Genomic DNA, 16,413 nt, shown 5'->3' on the forward strand with positions numbered 1-16,413 from the left:
TGGGAGCTTCCTGGATCAGGGATCAAACCTGTGTCCCCTGCCTTGGCAGGCAGATCCTTAACCACTGGACCACCAGGGAATTTCAGAATATGAAAGACAATATTCTTTTTTTTTTTTTTTAACATTTTTAACATTTTTTATTTGTATTTAAATTTTGTTAGTTTGATTAATATGTGTCTCAGTGTGTTCCTTTTTAAATTTTTTTATTTTATTATAAATTTATTGGAGGCTAATTGCTTTACAATATTGTATTGGTTTTGCCATACAGCAACATGAATCCGCCACGGGTATACACGTGTTCCCCATCCTGAACCCCCCTCCATCCTCTCTCCTCATACCATCCCTCTGGGTCATCCCAGTGCACCTAAGAATCATTTTTGCACCAAAATTTTTTAACATGACCATCTAGAAGAAAATCCAAATAGGTGTTGTATAATTTGACACACGTTTCAGAAATCGAACTCAAATTTTACCTGAGCAGAATTTTCCTTAAAAAAAAAAAAAAAAGTTCTTATTTTGATATCAGAAAGATTTCATCCATTTGTAAAATGTATCTACCAGAGTAATGTTTTTATTTAGACATAAAACTCAAGGGCAGTCAGGTACTCACATCTACTTGAATGACTTGTGTTTGTGGCAGTGTGTTCCCTTGGCCGTGGCTAAGACTCAGACAGCCCTGGGTATCAGGGTGGGCCTTCTGTTTCTGATGGATGAGTCAACTGGCCTTTGTAAGCCTGGCTTTCCTCCCCACTATCTGTTACCAGTAGTCCTAGTTCAGATTGTACAGGTGTGATGAGGACTAGGTGAGAAGGTATCACAGTGCCTAGCAGTAGTGACCTCTTAGTAAAGAAAACTTCTGTTTGAACTTTGCTCAAATTCTAACAGTGTTTTCTTTTCTTTTCTTTTTTTTCCTTTTGAGAGTTGTGAGTTAAGTATTATTTGCAGCAAAATGAGGACTGTAGTCCAGGAAATAGTGCCTCAGATAGCTCTGAGAAACTAGCAATGTTTTTGAGTCTCTACTGATGGCCAAGAAATCGTTGAAAAAAATATGGAAATAAATAAAAGCCTCCAGATACATTGGAAAATCACTTACATAATGAACTTAATACTTATTTTATATCAAGTTCTCACTGTGAGTTCAGCCTTATGTCCTTGAGGGTCTAGGTCCTGCCTCTCTCTGATCCTCTTTCTCACAAAAAGAGTCTTCAGAAATCAAGGAAGGTTATTTGACATCAGATGGGAAAGCCAAGCAAAGAGGGTTGATCCAAGAGTTTGGTTCTGTGTCTTCCCCTTCCTCATACAAGGCTTTGGGTTTTGGTGCCTGAACCTCATTCTTCTGGAATTGCTCTTGGAAATCCCTGGTACCACCATGAACTTGAGCATTGAGGTCCATGACAACCCTGTGGTACTAACTTTGATTAACAAGCTGAAAGATGTGGTTGACTGTCTTTCCCAAATACTGTTATGCACAACCTCTCTTCACAAACCCAATTTTGAATACCTTGTGTATATTGAGTCCAGTACACATAGGAGCACTTCTTATGTGTATTGCTTCTTATTTCATTCTGTAGCATGCCTTGGCACACACACTGATAGATTCTCACTTTTTTTTTTCTTTAATTGGGCAATTGCCTCACAGGAAAGAATAATTGAGCGTTTGAAAGAACAAAGGGAGAGAGATGATCGGGAAAGACTAGAAGAGATAGAATCATTCCGAAAAGAGAACAAAGACCTGAAAGAGAAGGTCAATGCGTTACAAGCTGAGCTGACGGAAAAAGAGGTGAGTCTGGAGAAACAAGTGCACCACACGAGTAGTCCTCATCAACCCACATCCATGTAGCTGAGGCAGACTAGAGACTTAGTTTGAGGGACTGTGTGAAGACTTGGGGGATCTAGTTACCTTTGCTTTATAAAGCTCTCTGAATTTACAGAACAGTATTCACTGTGACTCTCTTTATCCGGTGATGCTCTGTGCATATCTTCTGTACTGTAATAACCACATATCATGTAATCCCTTGGAAGTTTTCTTGCTGTCTTGCCATGTTCATATGGCTTGAAGGATCTCATGATCTCTTGTTTGAGATAACAAGAACAACAAAAGCACTGACAATAATAACAATAGCTCCAATTTACTGAGAGCTTGTTAGGTATTAATCCTTGTGTTGGGTGCTATGCATTCATCTACAATTCTGAAATGAGTCAGTCGATACCCCCAGGTTAGGAGATGTGGTACCATGCTGGGCCCATAGGAAAAGGTTTTGGCTGCTCAGTCTGAAACAGTGTTTTAATGCTAGTGCAAACATGGATACAGAATACAAATCTCATCTGCATTTATAATGTAAAACAACCTGCTTTAAAGAAATTTCTTGTGTGGTGGTTATGAAAAGTATCCATGTACTGAGGAATACCTATAACCCCTTCAGTTTACTTAGCAGTGCTTTGGTGAAGTGTGAGAAGCAGTAATGTGCACATTCTTTTCTTCAGTCTCCAAAACCCTGAGATACATGCCGTAGTCCACAATTGGACACTTCATTTTGTTTGCAGAACATGTTTGTCTCCTTTATGACACATTTGTTCTTTTGCCCTGTTGGATTGTATCCCAGCATAGTTGCTAATTTCCCAGCTCCAGAGTGTCACTTCAGCCCTTGGATTTTGGTAATTTTAAACCTGATGCAAAGTCAAGTGGGCCTTAGGCAGCATTACCATGAACAAAGCTAGTGGAGGTGATGGAATTCTAGTTGAGCTATTTCAAATCCTAAAATATGATGCTGTGAAAAGTGCTGCACTCAATATGCCAGCAAATTTGGAAAACTTGGCAGTGGCCATAGGAACAGAAAAGGTCAGTTTTCATTCCAATCCCAAAGAAAGGCAATGCCAAAGAATGCTCAAACTACCACACAATTGAACTCATCACACATGCTACAAAGTAGTGCTTAAAATTCTCCAAGACAGGCTTCAACAGTACATGAACTGTGAACTTCCATATGTTCAAGCTGGACTTAGAAAAGGCAGAGGAACCAGAGATCAAATTGCCAACATCAACTGGATCATCGAAAAGCAAGAGAATTCCAGAAAAACATCTACTGCTGCTTTATGGACTATGCCAAAGCCTTTGACCGTGTAGATCAGGACAAACTGTGGAAAATTCTTCAAGAGATGGGAATACCAGACCACCTGACCTGCCTCCTGAGAAATCTGTATGCAGGTCAAGAAGTAACAGAACAGGACATGAAACAGCAGACTGGTTCTAAATTGGAAAAGGAGTACGTCAAGGCTGTATATTGTCACCCTGCTTATTTAACTTATATACAGAGTACATCATGTGAAATGCTGGGCTGGATAAAGCACAAGCTGGAATCAAGATTGCCAGAAGAAATATCAATAACCTCAGATATGAGGATGACACCACCCTTATGGCAGAAAGCAAAGAAGAACTAAAGAGCCTCTTGATGAAAGTAAAAGAGGAGAATGAAAAAGTTGCCTTAAAACTCAACATTCAGAAAACTAAGATCATGGCATCTGGTCCCATCACTTCATGGCAAATAGATACGAAAACAATGGAAACAGTGACAGACTTTATTTTGGGGGGTTCCAAAATCACTGTAGATGGTGACTGCAGCCATGAAATTAAAAGACGCTTGTTCCTTGGAAGAAAAGCTATGACCAACCCATACAGCATATTAAAAAGCCGAGACATTACTTTGCCAACAAAGGTCCATCTAGTCAAAGATATGGTTTTTCCAGTAGTCATGTATGGATGTGAGAGTTGGACTGTTAAGAAAGCTGACCGCCGAAGAATTGATGCTTTTGAACTGTGGTGTTGGAGAAGACTCTTGAGAGTCCCTTGTACTACAAGGAGATCCAACCAGTCCACCCTAAAGGAAATCAGTCCTGAATATTCATTGGAAAGACTGATGCTAAATCTGAAACTCTTATACTTCCGCCATCTGATGCAAAGAACTGACTCATTTGAAAAGACCCTGGTGCTGAGAAAGATTGAAGGCAGGAGGAGAAGGGGATGACAGAGGATGAAGGTTGGATGGTATCACCAACTCGATGGACATAAGTTTGAGTAAGCTTCAGGAGTTGGTGATGGACAGGGAAGCCTGGCATTCTGCAGTCCATGGGGTTGCAAAGAGTCAGACATGACTAAGTGACTGAACTGACCTGAAACAGATTAAAGTACTGTAATTAAAGTAAAGTAAATTAAGAGTCCAAGAAGGAAAGAATTGATCTGTAACAGGAATTTAGTGGAAGCTTAGCAGCAAAATTTATGTTCTCTAAAATTTAAGTTCACTAGTTTTTAGAGAAGAGGTTATTTCTTTGATAAGATTATCATTTTTTGATATATAAAGAATATATAAAGCTGCAGAGTCTGTAGTTCCTATAGTTAGTATGAAAGAAAAGTCACTGACACTTCTGTCTCATCTACAGCTTTCTTCACGGATTCCGAATGTTATTCCTGTGTTTGCACCCTAAAAGCAATATGTATATTTATATGTGCTTCTAATTGAAAAGAGATTTTGATGACTTGGTAGAGTGTAAACTTTAAATGAAAATAATTTTGTAAACACTGGTTACATTGTATGAATTTCAGACAGGCACTTCTGCACACATTTATTGTTCCTGTATAATAATGTGCCTGCCACTGGGCTCAGTATGTCAGTCAAGCTTCCATCAGAAAAACAGAGCTGCATTAAGAAGTTTAATCATATTAAGAAATTTATTGCAAGGAATTGACTTACATAGTTATGGGGGCTGGCTAAGGAAGTCCAAAATTCACACAGAATTCACACAGAAGGCAGGATGGGCTAGAAACTCTCAGACAGAAGCTAATGCTTCTGTCCATAGGAGGAGTTTCTTCTGCCTGAAGGAAACCTCCTTCTGCTTCTAAGAACTTTCAGCTGATAGGATCAGGCCCACCCAGATTATGAAGAATAATATTCTTTACTTAAAGTGAACTCATTGTAGATGTTAGTAACATCTTCAAAATATCTCTATAATAACACTTAGATTACTGTTTGAGTAACTGGAGACTGTGGCTAACTAGCTAAGTTGACACATAGAGCTATTAAAATTTAAATTTTATATTGGCAATTTAAAATTTAAATTTTAAATTTAAATAGCAATTTAAAATTTATAAAGGCAAGCAATTTTTATTAGCAAGGAGCTTATCATTTAGTTGGGGTGATCATAGTTTTCACTGTGTCAAAGTATGTGGATTATACTGTGCTTAATTGCTCAGTCGTGTCCAACTCTTTGTAACCACATCGACTGTAACCCACGAGGTTCCTCTGTCCAAGGGACTGTCCAGACAAGAATACTGGAGTGGGTTGCCATGCCCTCCTCCAGGGGATCTTCCCAATCCAGGGATCGAACCCAGGTAGATTCTTTACCATCTGAGCCACTAGGGTTATAAGATCCTTTATTATTTCTGTGGAAGTTACATGAAAACACCATTGAAACTGGAGTTGGAAACCTGGGCTTGAGATGTATGTGAAGCTCGCTCAGTCGTGTCCAACTTTTTGCGACCCCATGGACTGTAGCCTACCATGCTCCTGCATCCGTGGGATTCTCCAGGCAAGAATACTGGAGTGGTTGCCATTTCCTTCTCCAGGAGATCTTCTAACCCAGGGATCGAACCCAGGTCTCCCGCATTGCAGGCAGACGCTTTACTATCTGAGCCACCAGGGAAGCTCAAGATGTATATCTCCCATTAATGGCTTGAGAACCTTGCTGAAGACAAGGCCTCATGTGAGCTTCAGTTTCCTGACCTGAAAAATGAGAATGGCTAACCTGTCACTCAGAGAGTTGTTAGAACTTGGATTGCTTGCTGGGTGATTGTGGTGGTATCGTCATCAATATGGTTATTCCAGTGCTCATTCTGCAATAAAGTATGAGACCACATCATTTACTAAGAAAATGCTGTTTGCTTAGTGTCTTCCTAGGCATTGCAAATGGATATAAAATAAATGCATCATGTCTGGTTTTGGGTGGAACCTGAACATTTTAGTCACATGGATAGATGTTGCTAACCATTTCATGTTTGCTGGTAGACATTGCCCTCCTAGGTAGCAAAGTTGTGCACTGTGATATATGCAAGTGTTATTTCTTTACCTTTTGGAATTTGTACTATACAGGGAACCTCTTGGTTTCTAGAACAACTTGGGTAACCCCATGTCTGAGTTGGAGGGATTCATTATATTCCTGAATCTGAATTTACAAAGGACTAAGACATAAAATTTGCTCTGAATTTTTAAATCAATTTACCTTTGATTCTATGGGAGATGTTTGAAATAACATTGGTCATTTTTCTGCTAAAGCAATGGAATTTGATGAAGACTTACTTGGATTCTTTTATACGTGATTTGCCCTTTGGTGGGAGAAAAGCGTTAAAGTTGGTATTTTCTTTCGTATTTTTCTTAGATGCTGCACCACCTGACAGCAGTAAATGTAAACGGAAGGTTCAGGGTGTCCGTTTTGCTGTGATGTGTAGACTACCTTGGGACGTAGATCATTAGCATAACTTTGAGACATGAAACATGCATTTACTGACCACAGCATTTGGTCGCATTTGATTCTACTGCAATTAGATCCTGCTTGCTTCTATAAACTGGCCAACTTTAATTTCCTGGCCAGAGTCAACTATTGTTACCTAAGTAAGACTTATTAACCCTCTCTGTCTAATGCACACTTTATTGCTGTGTATGGAGTCAGTGTATTAAAATTGAAGACATTGCTAGTAGAAATTACACTGTTTTACTTACTAGTATTCTTTTCCTTTCAGTCTACTTTAATTGACCTCAAGGAACATGCATCTTCATTAGCCTCAGCAGGGCTGAAAAGGGACTCCAAATTAAAATCTCTAGAAATAGCCATTGAACAAAAGAAAGAAGAATGTAGCAAATTGGAAGCACAGTTAAAAAAGGTAAGTGATATCTAAGAAAAAAAACATACTCATTTTATAATGAATTGATAAAATAGGAAAGGAAGAGACATTTTTCAAAAAACAGAAACCCCTTATCTTTTGTCATCTGCTGATAAAAGGATTAATTAAGCAATCTTTATTCCTAAGAAGTCTGCATCAGATCTGTCTCTGAACATGAAAAGTTATCTTAGGTTTCCTGTCTGGGGCAAAAAAAAAAAAAAAAAAAAAAAAGCTTGAGAAATAGATGAAAATAGTAGTAGAAGTGAAAAATATTATAAAGATCAGCCATTACTCTCTGGGCAAATCTCAACCATAAAGAAAGATAAATGTTTTACAGTAAATGTTTTCAATAAGTCAAAGAATCCAGGAGCCCTGTTATACATTGATAAACTTTTACTACTTTTCAGAAGTAGGTCAGTTTTGGGGGAGAGGAGACTTTGCAGAAGTTTACCCAACAATATTAAATTTCTAGAAGTTTGTGAAAATAGTCAAATCCTTGGAAGCTCTATGGATTGACTATTTATACTTGACCAGAAATGGCCTTAGTGTTTAAGCAAGTTTATATGTTTAAGGCTTCAGTAAAGAAAACAGGGTCTTTGCATTGCAGTATTAACATGTTTTCTCTGAACTGGACATTTTTGTGGAGTACATTTCCAGTCATGCATCCTTCCTTTGACTTTTTCCTTGTGTTGTTTGGTACGTCTGCATTCATTGTTCACGTAAAACTCATAACATTATGAGTTTAAGCATTTTGTTTCCCTTTGACAATTATAAACTTATTCAGAAGAGATGATAAGAATCTAAACAAACAAACCATATAATAAAATGTGACTATGTATAATTCATAGCACACTGAAATGGGGATTCATTTGCTAAAGTTATAAGAATATATGATATGGATAACAGGGATGTGAAAGCATATATCTGTGGAGAAATTCTTCTGGATATTTTAAAACTTAATATATTATTTCATATGCATGATGCAATGTATAACTGAAATGTGATTATTCTGTGTTCACGTCATCATAGAATTTGAGGAAACTGTCATGAGATTCCACACTAATCAAGTCCTCTTAGTAATACAGAAAAAGATAAATATATGGATCAAATCTCTTTACAACAAGAGCCAGAGAATCTTTTTATTACAAAGTCTATTTCCTAATCCACTCATCATCTCACTTTTTAAAAGTAAAGTCTATTTAAGCAGAAATCTCAAGCAATAAATAGAGTTTAAATTGCCCCTTTGAAGGTGTTTAAATGGCGATTGACTTGGCTATTTATGCATTGGGTGTATGATATATATTCTTGACATATGTATGAATGTGTTCTGCAAAATGTTATACATGCATATGCATATCAAGAAATGAACCTATGAATGGTACTTTTTATATAATAAACATTTTTGTGATCATAAAGCAGACTCCAAGATAAATCTGTGAGAGAATTTTGTTGGCTCCCTGTGGTGGTCCTTGAGTCATCTCACCTCACTTGAAGTATGCTAGGTCCTGAAGGAGGACTCCCACTACACCTGGGCATGAAAACTGCCTTTCATCACCTCTGAGGAACCGTTATGGAGTGAGGGCATTCCACATATTATGTCTTCAGATACATACTTGACCCCCTCCCTTTTAGTGTAAGGCATCTATGGAACTGGAAATCCTCTTAAAAGTAAGAGGTTCATATATTGATGTTCATAGTTTCCATGAATATGGCTTAGCTAATAATAGGTGAACATCTGTACAATTCAACTTAGTGTCTTTCAACATAGTTACAGTTAAGCTGCAAAGTCAGTGAAAGCATGTGATTTCCTTAGACTTTCAGATAGACACCATATACAGAAATTTGTAGATCAAATCTGATAAATATTTTCGTATTATTCCTGATAACATTTTAGCATTCTGCTACATCCCCAGGATTAAAGTAACAAATATGGTTATCTTGCTGTAAAGGACGTATTTAATTTATGAAAAGATAATTTATTTCTAAGTATATACGTCTTGCTTATATTATCTCCTACATGCATAATACAGTGAGATTAATAAGGTAATTATAAATATTTTTATACCTAACCTGCAGTAATTATTTTATTATTTTTGGCCCTCTACATCGACTAAATTCAAAAGTTTAAAATACTTTTTCTAGTAGCCTTTAATTTCTGCTAATAAATAATTCCGTAAAAACCTCAAGTACCCATCACCTTAAAAAGAATTGAAGTCTACATGAAATATTTGAAAATATAAGCCAAAAATTTGTGAATATACATATATACACATCATTTACTCATGGAAAAATAAGCAGCTATAAAAGCTTAAGGAGTGTCTGGGCCTCCTTTTAAATAAAAGGGTATGTGACTTGTGAATAAAATATAAAGGGTTACTAAATGAAAGCTGAAAACATAATAGTTTTATTATGTCATAAATAAACCATGAGTTCCCAGTGGAGTTTTGCTCAAGATTTGTGAGCACTCAGGTATTTTTGCCATAAAATCTATACAACATTGGTGATGTGTTTAGCTGAACAGAAACCTTGTCTGCTAGTGACAGTGGAATCCAAATTGTGATTTAAATCTGCTTTTGTCTTATAAACAATGCTAGAAATTGGTAAGATGAGTTTTTAACAGAAAAGTTTATGGAGGACATTCATACACACAGTTGCTTTTAACTCTTTACTGCACTATGTCAGTTTAAGACATTTCCAAATAGTTTGTGTTGAAAATGGTTACTAAAGGCAGAAAAGGAACTTCTTACACATTCCATCCCACCTCTTTAAAACAGCTCCACACACCTGGTCAGCCAGATTTCAAACTCAAGGCAGCTGCCAAAGTAAGGCCTGGGAGCACTGTGGCACTGACAACCACCCTGTGTCTATAGAGAACTCTCTCATCGTCAGGCAGCAAGGTTATCAGGATATATTTGTTCCTTCCCCATCTTTCCAGTTTTGTTGATGAACTCCAACTTTGTTGTTGGAGTTTCACTTGTAAGGAAATCTTTACTCATATTAGTGAGTATTTAGTGTTCAATACGTAGACATAAATTTATCTTGTATGACTAGAAATCATTTGAGAAGCAATAGCACTTCAGAATGCCATGATTTATGTTATTTAAGTCATTTTCCAATTAATATCATCTTTGAGGAAGGTATTTTTTTAAAACCACAGTAAAATTATCATTTACTTCATCAAAGTTGAAGAAAAATAAATTCTTGCTCTTCAAAGGAATGTCTTGGGTTAAAGCTTACAGTGTTTCACCTTCTACCCCTTGACATTGAGTCCCAAATTAATGATGCAGCTATTTAAGATCTATAATTTGAGGACACTATTTAAAATAATATTTAGTACATTTAAATCCACAAACATTTATATCTTTTCCACAAAATAGAAGAGCATTACAGATTCTAAAGGACTTAGAACATAATAGGATAGACACTGATAACTGTATTTTTTAATTATGAACTACTAGTAGGAACTGGTAATAGACAATGGGTAATACTGCATTTTGGTTCCCTTTAATCTTCCTACTGACTTAATTCTTTCCCCATTTACTGTTAATCCTGTAATGTCTTGCTTACTGATATTTTGCTATTGCTAACCTGCTGTTTGCTAATCTATATTTTTCTAAAGTTAGACTGAATAGAAAAGTCAAGCTTGTGTTAATATAAAAGAAGAGCTATAAATTCAGTGATAAGATTTAATTAATCTTTTATTATTACCATCTTTGAAGTTCAGGTAATAAATTGCAGGCTTGGCCAAGAGCACTTCTTCTGATTCATTGCTAGAGGCCAGCACTTCATGTATCATCAAAAGTGGACAGCTTTCTTTATTTCATGGGTTATTTAACTTGAGAAAGGGAAAGTAACACAAACCTTAAATTTCTTATTCCAGCTATTCTTTTAAAGGAGCCAAAGTCAACATTTCTGTTTCCCTAGAGCCTCTCACTTTCACTGTGGAATGTTTAGAAACTGAAATTTCTTCTTTTTTAACCACCAGTTTGTCTGTGCAAATGCACTGAATTTGTTGAGCTAATGCTGTTTTTCTGGATCTTTCCTTCTTTCCCTGTCTGTGCTTCAATGCCTCCCCAACTTTGCAATGTAGCAAGCTGAGCAGTTGTTCAATCAGATGTACAACCCAGTAAGTCATTTCTGAAAGTTCCCGCTGTAACATATAAAAGCATGAGGATCCATTGACCACATGTCACAGTGTGCCATATTGGGGAAGTTTTGAAATCTTTATGAATCTCTTCCCATTTCCGTTTTGTCAAAAGAAATGACCTGTTCAGAGGCCATTGCCATTTCTTTTGTCTGTGAAATTTTAAAATTAAGAACTCAAGGAAATATTGCCAGCTCTGGTATTATCTCTGTCTTAACTCTGCTGCTGCTAAGTCGCTTCAGTCGTGTCCGACTCTGTGCGACCCCAGAGACGGCAGCCCGAAAAACTTAGGTCAGCTGCAGATCTAGGCTCATGAAATCTTTCCCACATTCTTCAAACAGAGTTATCTATGCCAAAAGGAAAAACATTTGTAAAATAGTAAACAACTCAATATATGTTATATTCAAGTGATAGAAGTTAAAATAGATTTAAATTTTAAAGTAGGGCTATGCCCTTTGAGATTGCTAAATACCTAACATTATTATGGGTTTTGCAAGGGTTAAAAACATGTCATTTGAAAACAATCTAAAATATACTCTCCTAATAACTGTAACAATTTTGATTATAGCTTAATGGTACAAAAACAAAATATAGGTAACTAGTAAAATTATGTGTAAAATAGCCCAGATGCCACTGCTAGTTTTTTGTTTGTTTGTTTTTTATCCTAATGACAGGTGTGTATCTATATGAAGCAGTTTGTTTCTTTAACTTATTAAAAAGGAAGGGGATTTTGTCAACTCACGTGACTTAATGGGAGAAATAATACATAAAAGTGAATGGGATTTGTCATTTGGCAGATATGATCTGTGCTATCTTGCACTCTAATTGCTTCTTGTTTATAAATTCCCATTATGGGAAAAAGGGATAGCAGGGATAAAGGAAACAATTCACCCAAGAACTTTTTGTTAAGTTACTGCTCCTAGTTGTATATAGCATGATACACAAGATGCTTGGGTGTGTTTATTCAGATTCAGCCTCCACCCTTCATCCTTGGAAACAAATTTTGTTTTAGGAAACAGAATTCTTCAAGCCTCATTGGAGCATCTTTATTAGCCTCTGTACCCACATATGATTTTTAGCAGAGGAACAAAAATAATCCAAATTTCCTTTCTCTTAATATTTGAATGGACATATTAATAAGCAGGCTCAAGTGAGTGGAGATGTGAAGACAGATTTAAAACTGGGATATCTTCATGCTTGAACATTAACCCTGAAGAAAGTATGTGTTTTCTTTAGATCATTTTAAAGAGATGTAAAGTAATCACACTGAAATTGTATCACACTTACTAGTTAAGGACAGGAAAAAAACAAAGTATATCAGGTTTTGGGGTGTATGGAGGTCAAGTGGGGAGGGCTTTGTTGCTGCAGCAGCTCTGATTTACCTAAATTCTGATAGGAATTCACCATCCATGTCAGGATATGTAGGGCCCAAAGAAACAGTTCTGTTAACCTGTAGACCATTTCCAGAAATAGCGATGACATGGTACTTACTGGATTTTGCCCTTACTCTAACCCAGTGATGGGTCTTTAGGATGCAAAGGCAAACTTTTCAGTCCTTTAGGTGACCAAGTCAAAAGTCATGGACTAATTTTTTCTCCCTGAGTTAACTAAGCTAACCCATTGTTTGGATACACTGGGAATATAGCCAATTATTAATATAGCCAATTAATATAGGTTATTATTCTTTTTAAAAATGTATTTTGCTGAAGTATACGAGATTTACAATGCTGTGTTAATTTCTGCTCTAATAGTAACGTGATTCAGTTATACATATATATTATTTTCCATTGTCTTTTCCATTATGGTTTATCACAGGATATTGAAGCTAGTTCCCTGTGCTATACAGGAGGATCTTGTTTATTCATTCTATATGTAATAGTTTGCATCTGCTCATTCCAAACTCACAATCCATCCCTCCCTCCCTCCCTCTTTCCCCCCTTCTGGTTTGTAGATAAGTTCACTTGCGTCATACTTTATATTCCACATGTAAGTGATATCACATGGTATTTGTCCTTCTCTTTCTGATTTACTTCACTTAGTGTGATAATCTCTAGGTCCATCCATGGTGCTGAAAATGGCATTATTTCATTCTTTCTATGGCTGAGTAGTATTCCATTGTATGTTTGTGCCACATCTTCTTTACCCATTCATCTGTGGATGGGCATTTAGGTTGTTTCCATATTTGGCTATTGTGAATAGTGCCGCTGTGAACATAGGGGTACATGTAGCTTTTTGAGTTATAGTCTTGTCTGAATATATGGCCAGGAGAGGGATTGCTCGATAATATGACAACTGCTTTTAGTTTTTTGAGAAACCTTTATACTGTTTTCTATAGTGTGCTGCTGCTGCTGCTGCTAAGTTGCTTCAGTGTCCAACTCTGTGCGACCCCATAGACGGAAGCCCACCAGGCTCCCCCGTCCCTGGGATTCTCCAGGCAAGAACACTGGAGTGGGTTGCCATTTCCTTCTCCAATGCATGAAAGTGAGAAGTCAAAGTGAAGTCGCTCAGTCGTGTCCGACTCTTAGCGACCCCATGGACTGCAGCCCACCAGGCTCCTCCGTCCATGGGATTTTCCAGGCAAGAGCGCTGGAGTGGGGTGCCATTGCCTTCTCCGTTTCCATAGTGTATAGTTCAATATTTTAGCTCCTCTTGTCTGCAGATATTCTAAGGGTTCAGTTTGTTTTTTAGACTGATAGGTATGCAACATGATGAATTTTCTATCCTTTATAGAATTTTTTTTTAAATTGTCTTTTTTCCAGTTATAAAAATAAGGTTAGGGACACAGTGAAGAGTTTGCCAAAATATGGATGGATATAGCAGAAAATCAAAGTAATAAGACATCTTACTGCGCAGAAAATAACTAGGAACATCTAGGTTGTTCCCCACCCAGACATCTTTTGACTGACTGTCAGTATTCTTTCATCTCCTGTCTCCTTTTCTGTCTTTTTCCTTCTTTGTTTCCTCTCTCTCCTTTCCCTGCCTTTTCCTTCCTTGTTCCCCTTTTTTCCTTTTTTCTTCCTTTTCTCCTTAGCTCCATTCTTTTCTTTTTCTTGTCTAATACTCTTTATTTTCACCAAATTGTCAAAGCTTTTATTGACTTTTATATCCTGTATTTCTTACATATCATCAAAATTTTCTCATATATTCTTCCAAAACACCATTTTAATGGTTGTAACAGTATTCTACTCTATGTGCTCATTCTTCAAACGTTAATCATTTCTTTCTTCTATTTTTTTTTCTTTGCCAGTATAAATAATAGTCCAAAGAGCATCTTTCCATGTTAATTTCCCAACATTTATATTTTTTTAGTAGAATAAAATGAGGCGCTAAGGACTTTTAAAAACTCTGAGTAGTGCCTGGTATGTCACATGGCTCTTCCAGCTCTGAACAAAGGCATTCTGTCACATCTAGACCAACACACAAAAAAACTATCATTTTACATAACTTTGACACATGCATGGTGGAATATTTTTCTCACTTTAACTTTGCTATCATTAATTACTAATGTGGTTGAAGTTTTTAATTCATTTATTAGCTGTTTGTAGTTTTCTTCTGTAAATAATTTTAAGTGATTTAAGCACTTGTTTTTGAGTTTTTTGTTTTGCTCATTGGCTTGTATGAGTTATTTTGTGCTTTATATGGAGGCTTTCTCAGATTTATGGCAAGATTTTATTTACTTTAATTTTTTTCTACAGAGAACTATTTTTATGTTCTTGACCTGTATTTCCCTTTAGGATTTCTTCATTGCCTTGTGCTTAGAAGTCATCCTTGAATTTCATTAATATTCACCTTTATTAGGTTTTTTAAATGTTACTTTTTATATCCATTTAACTGCATCTATCTTTAGATTGTTTTGCTTCATGTTGAGTGGTGAGGTTCCATTGCTTGTGGGATCAGAATTTTATTTATCATGGCTTTATAATATTTTTAAACATCTAGTGAAACAAATTCTATCCTACTACTTTCTGCTTTTTATTCACTTTTTTTTTAAATGTTCTTAACCTTTAATTTTCCATCATTCCAGGTAAACTGTAGGATCACCTTGCTAATTTAATAGCACAACTGTTCATTTTAACTTGATTATTATTCAACATCCAAAATAATTTTAGAATGATATTGTTCCAATGTTTTTTCTTCCAATTTATGAACTTGATACAGCTTTTATCGATTTCACTTATTTTTTATAGTTAAGTTTTTTCATTTTCCTATTACATGTCTGTGATATTTTTTTTATGGGTAGCCTAAGGCATTTCTATGTATATAATTTGTAAATTACTGTTATGAGTGGTGTGTTTCTCCTTTTGTTTTCTAACCAGTTGTTGGTACCTAAGAAATTTATTTTATTCTTATTTATTTTAAACATGGCCACCCTGCACAATTTGGTGAACTATAACTTGTTTTTGTTAAGCAAGATTATTTTATAGTCAGTCCTATGTCCACCGGTGTAAACTAAAGCAGAAAAAATAAGAATTAAGCTGTGATGTCTTCCTGGGAGCATTTGTTTCTTAGAGTAGAAATAAACTTTCTACTTTTAGAAACTTTTAACTTTTGTCACTCCATTTTGTTAAGTGATAGTCTAATGTCATTTCCTAGGAGTCTAAACGTTGCCTATATATCCCTATTACTTCTTATAATAATAACCTTTCTGTAGCTTAACTACCAGTCTCTACTATTGAATGAGTTTTGTCTTGTCATTATAAACACTGTGCCATTTCTCTGCAGTTGAGTTCTTTGCTTCCTTTAGTACTTGATTTGAGACAAGTAATATCATTTTTCTCATCAGTCTGCAAACCTTCTTTGCTGTAGCCCTAATGGTTATTGTGCTCAGGGATCATAGCCAGAAGTCTCTTATGAATTTTTAATAAATGTTTATACCTGCTGAGTCCTAAATTTAGTGCTTCATTTATATCCACATTGCTGCAGGGCAAATGTCAGATTTGGAGGTACTGGGGTAACCGTGCTAGCGGCCAAGACACATTTGAGACCCTTCTAATGTTTCTACACATATGAGTATCCGCTGCATGATCATATCCTTTGAAATCCCAACTCTTCTGCAAATTCATCTTTCAATTTGGTTCAGTTCAGTCACTAAGTCATGTCCGACTCTTTGTGACCCCATGACTCAAAGCACGCCAGGCCTCGCTGTCCATCACCAACACCCAGAGTTCACTCAAACTCATGTCCATCGAGTCAGTGATGCCATCCAGCCATCTCATCCTCTGTCGTCCCCTTTTCTTCCTGCCCCCAATCCCTCCCAGCATCAGAGTCTTTTCCAATGAGTCAACTCTTCGCATGACGTGGCCAAAGTACTGGAGTTTCAGCTTTAGCATCATTCCTTCCA

The 16,413-nt window shown here is 36.4% G+C and overlaps 1 protein-coding gene across 1 annotated transcript in view; it reads left to right on the forward strand.

The window, feature by feature from the left end:
- ERC2 (ELKS/RAB6-interacting/CAST family member 2) overlaps window positions 1–16,413 on the forward strand; it is an 882,456-nt gene that overhangs the window by 455,595 nt on the left and 410,448 nt on the right. The window contains exons 9-10 of the mRNA XM_010851669.1: window positions 1,640–1,780; window positions 6,788–6,928. Coding sequence (XP_010849971.1) covers window positions 1,640–1,780; window positions 6,788–6,928 — 282 coding nt within the window. The remainder of the gene's footprint in view (window positions 1–1,639; window positions 1,781–6,787; window positions 6,929–16,413) is intronic.

Source organism: Bison bison, unplaced genomic scaffold, assembly GCF_000754665.1.
Source record: "Bison bison bison isolate TAMUID 2011002044 unplaced genomic scaffold, Bison_UMD1.0 scf7180017864304, whole genome shotgun sequence".
NCBI classification, from domain to species: Eukaryota; Metazoa; Chordata; class Mammalia; order Artiodactyla; family Bovidae; genus Bison; species Bison bison.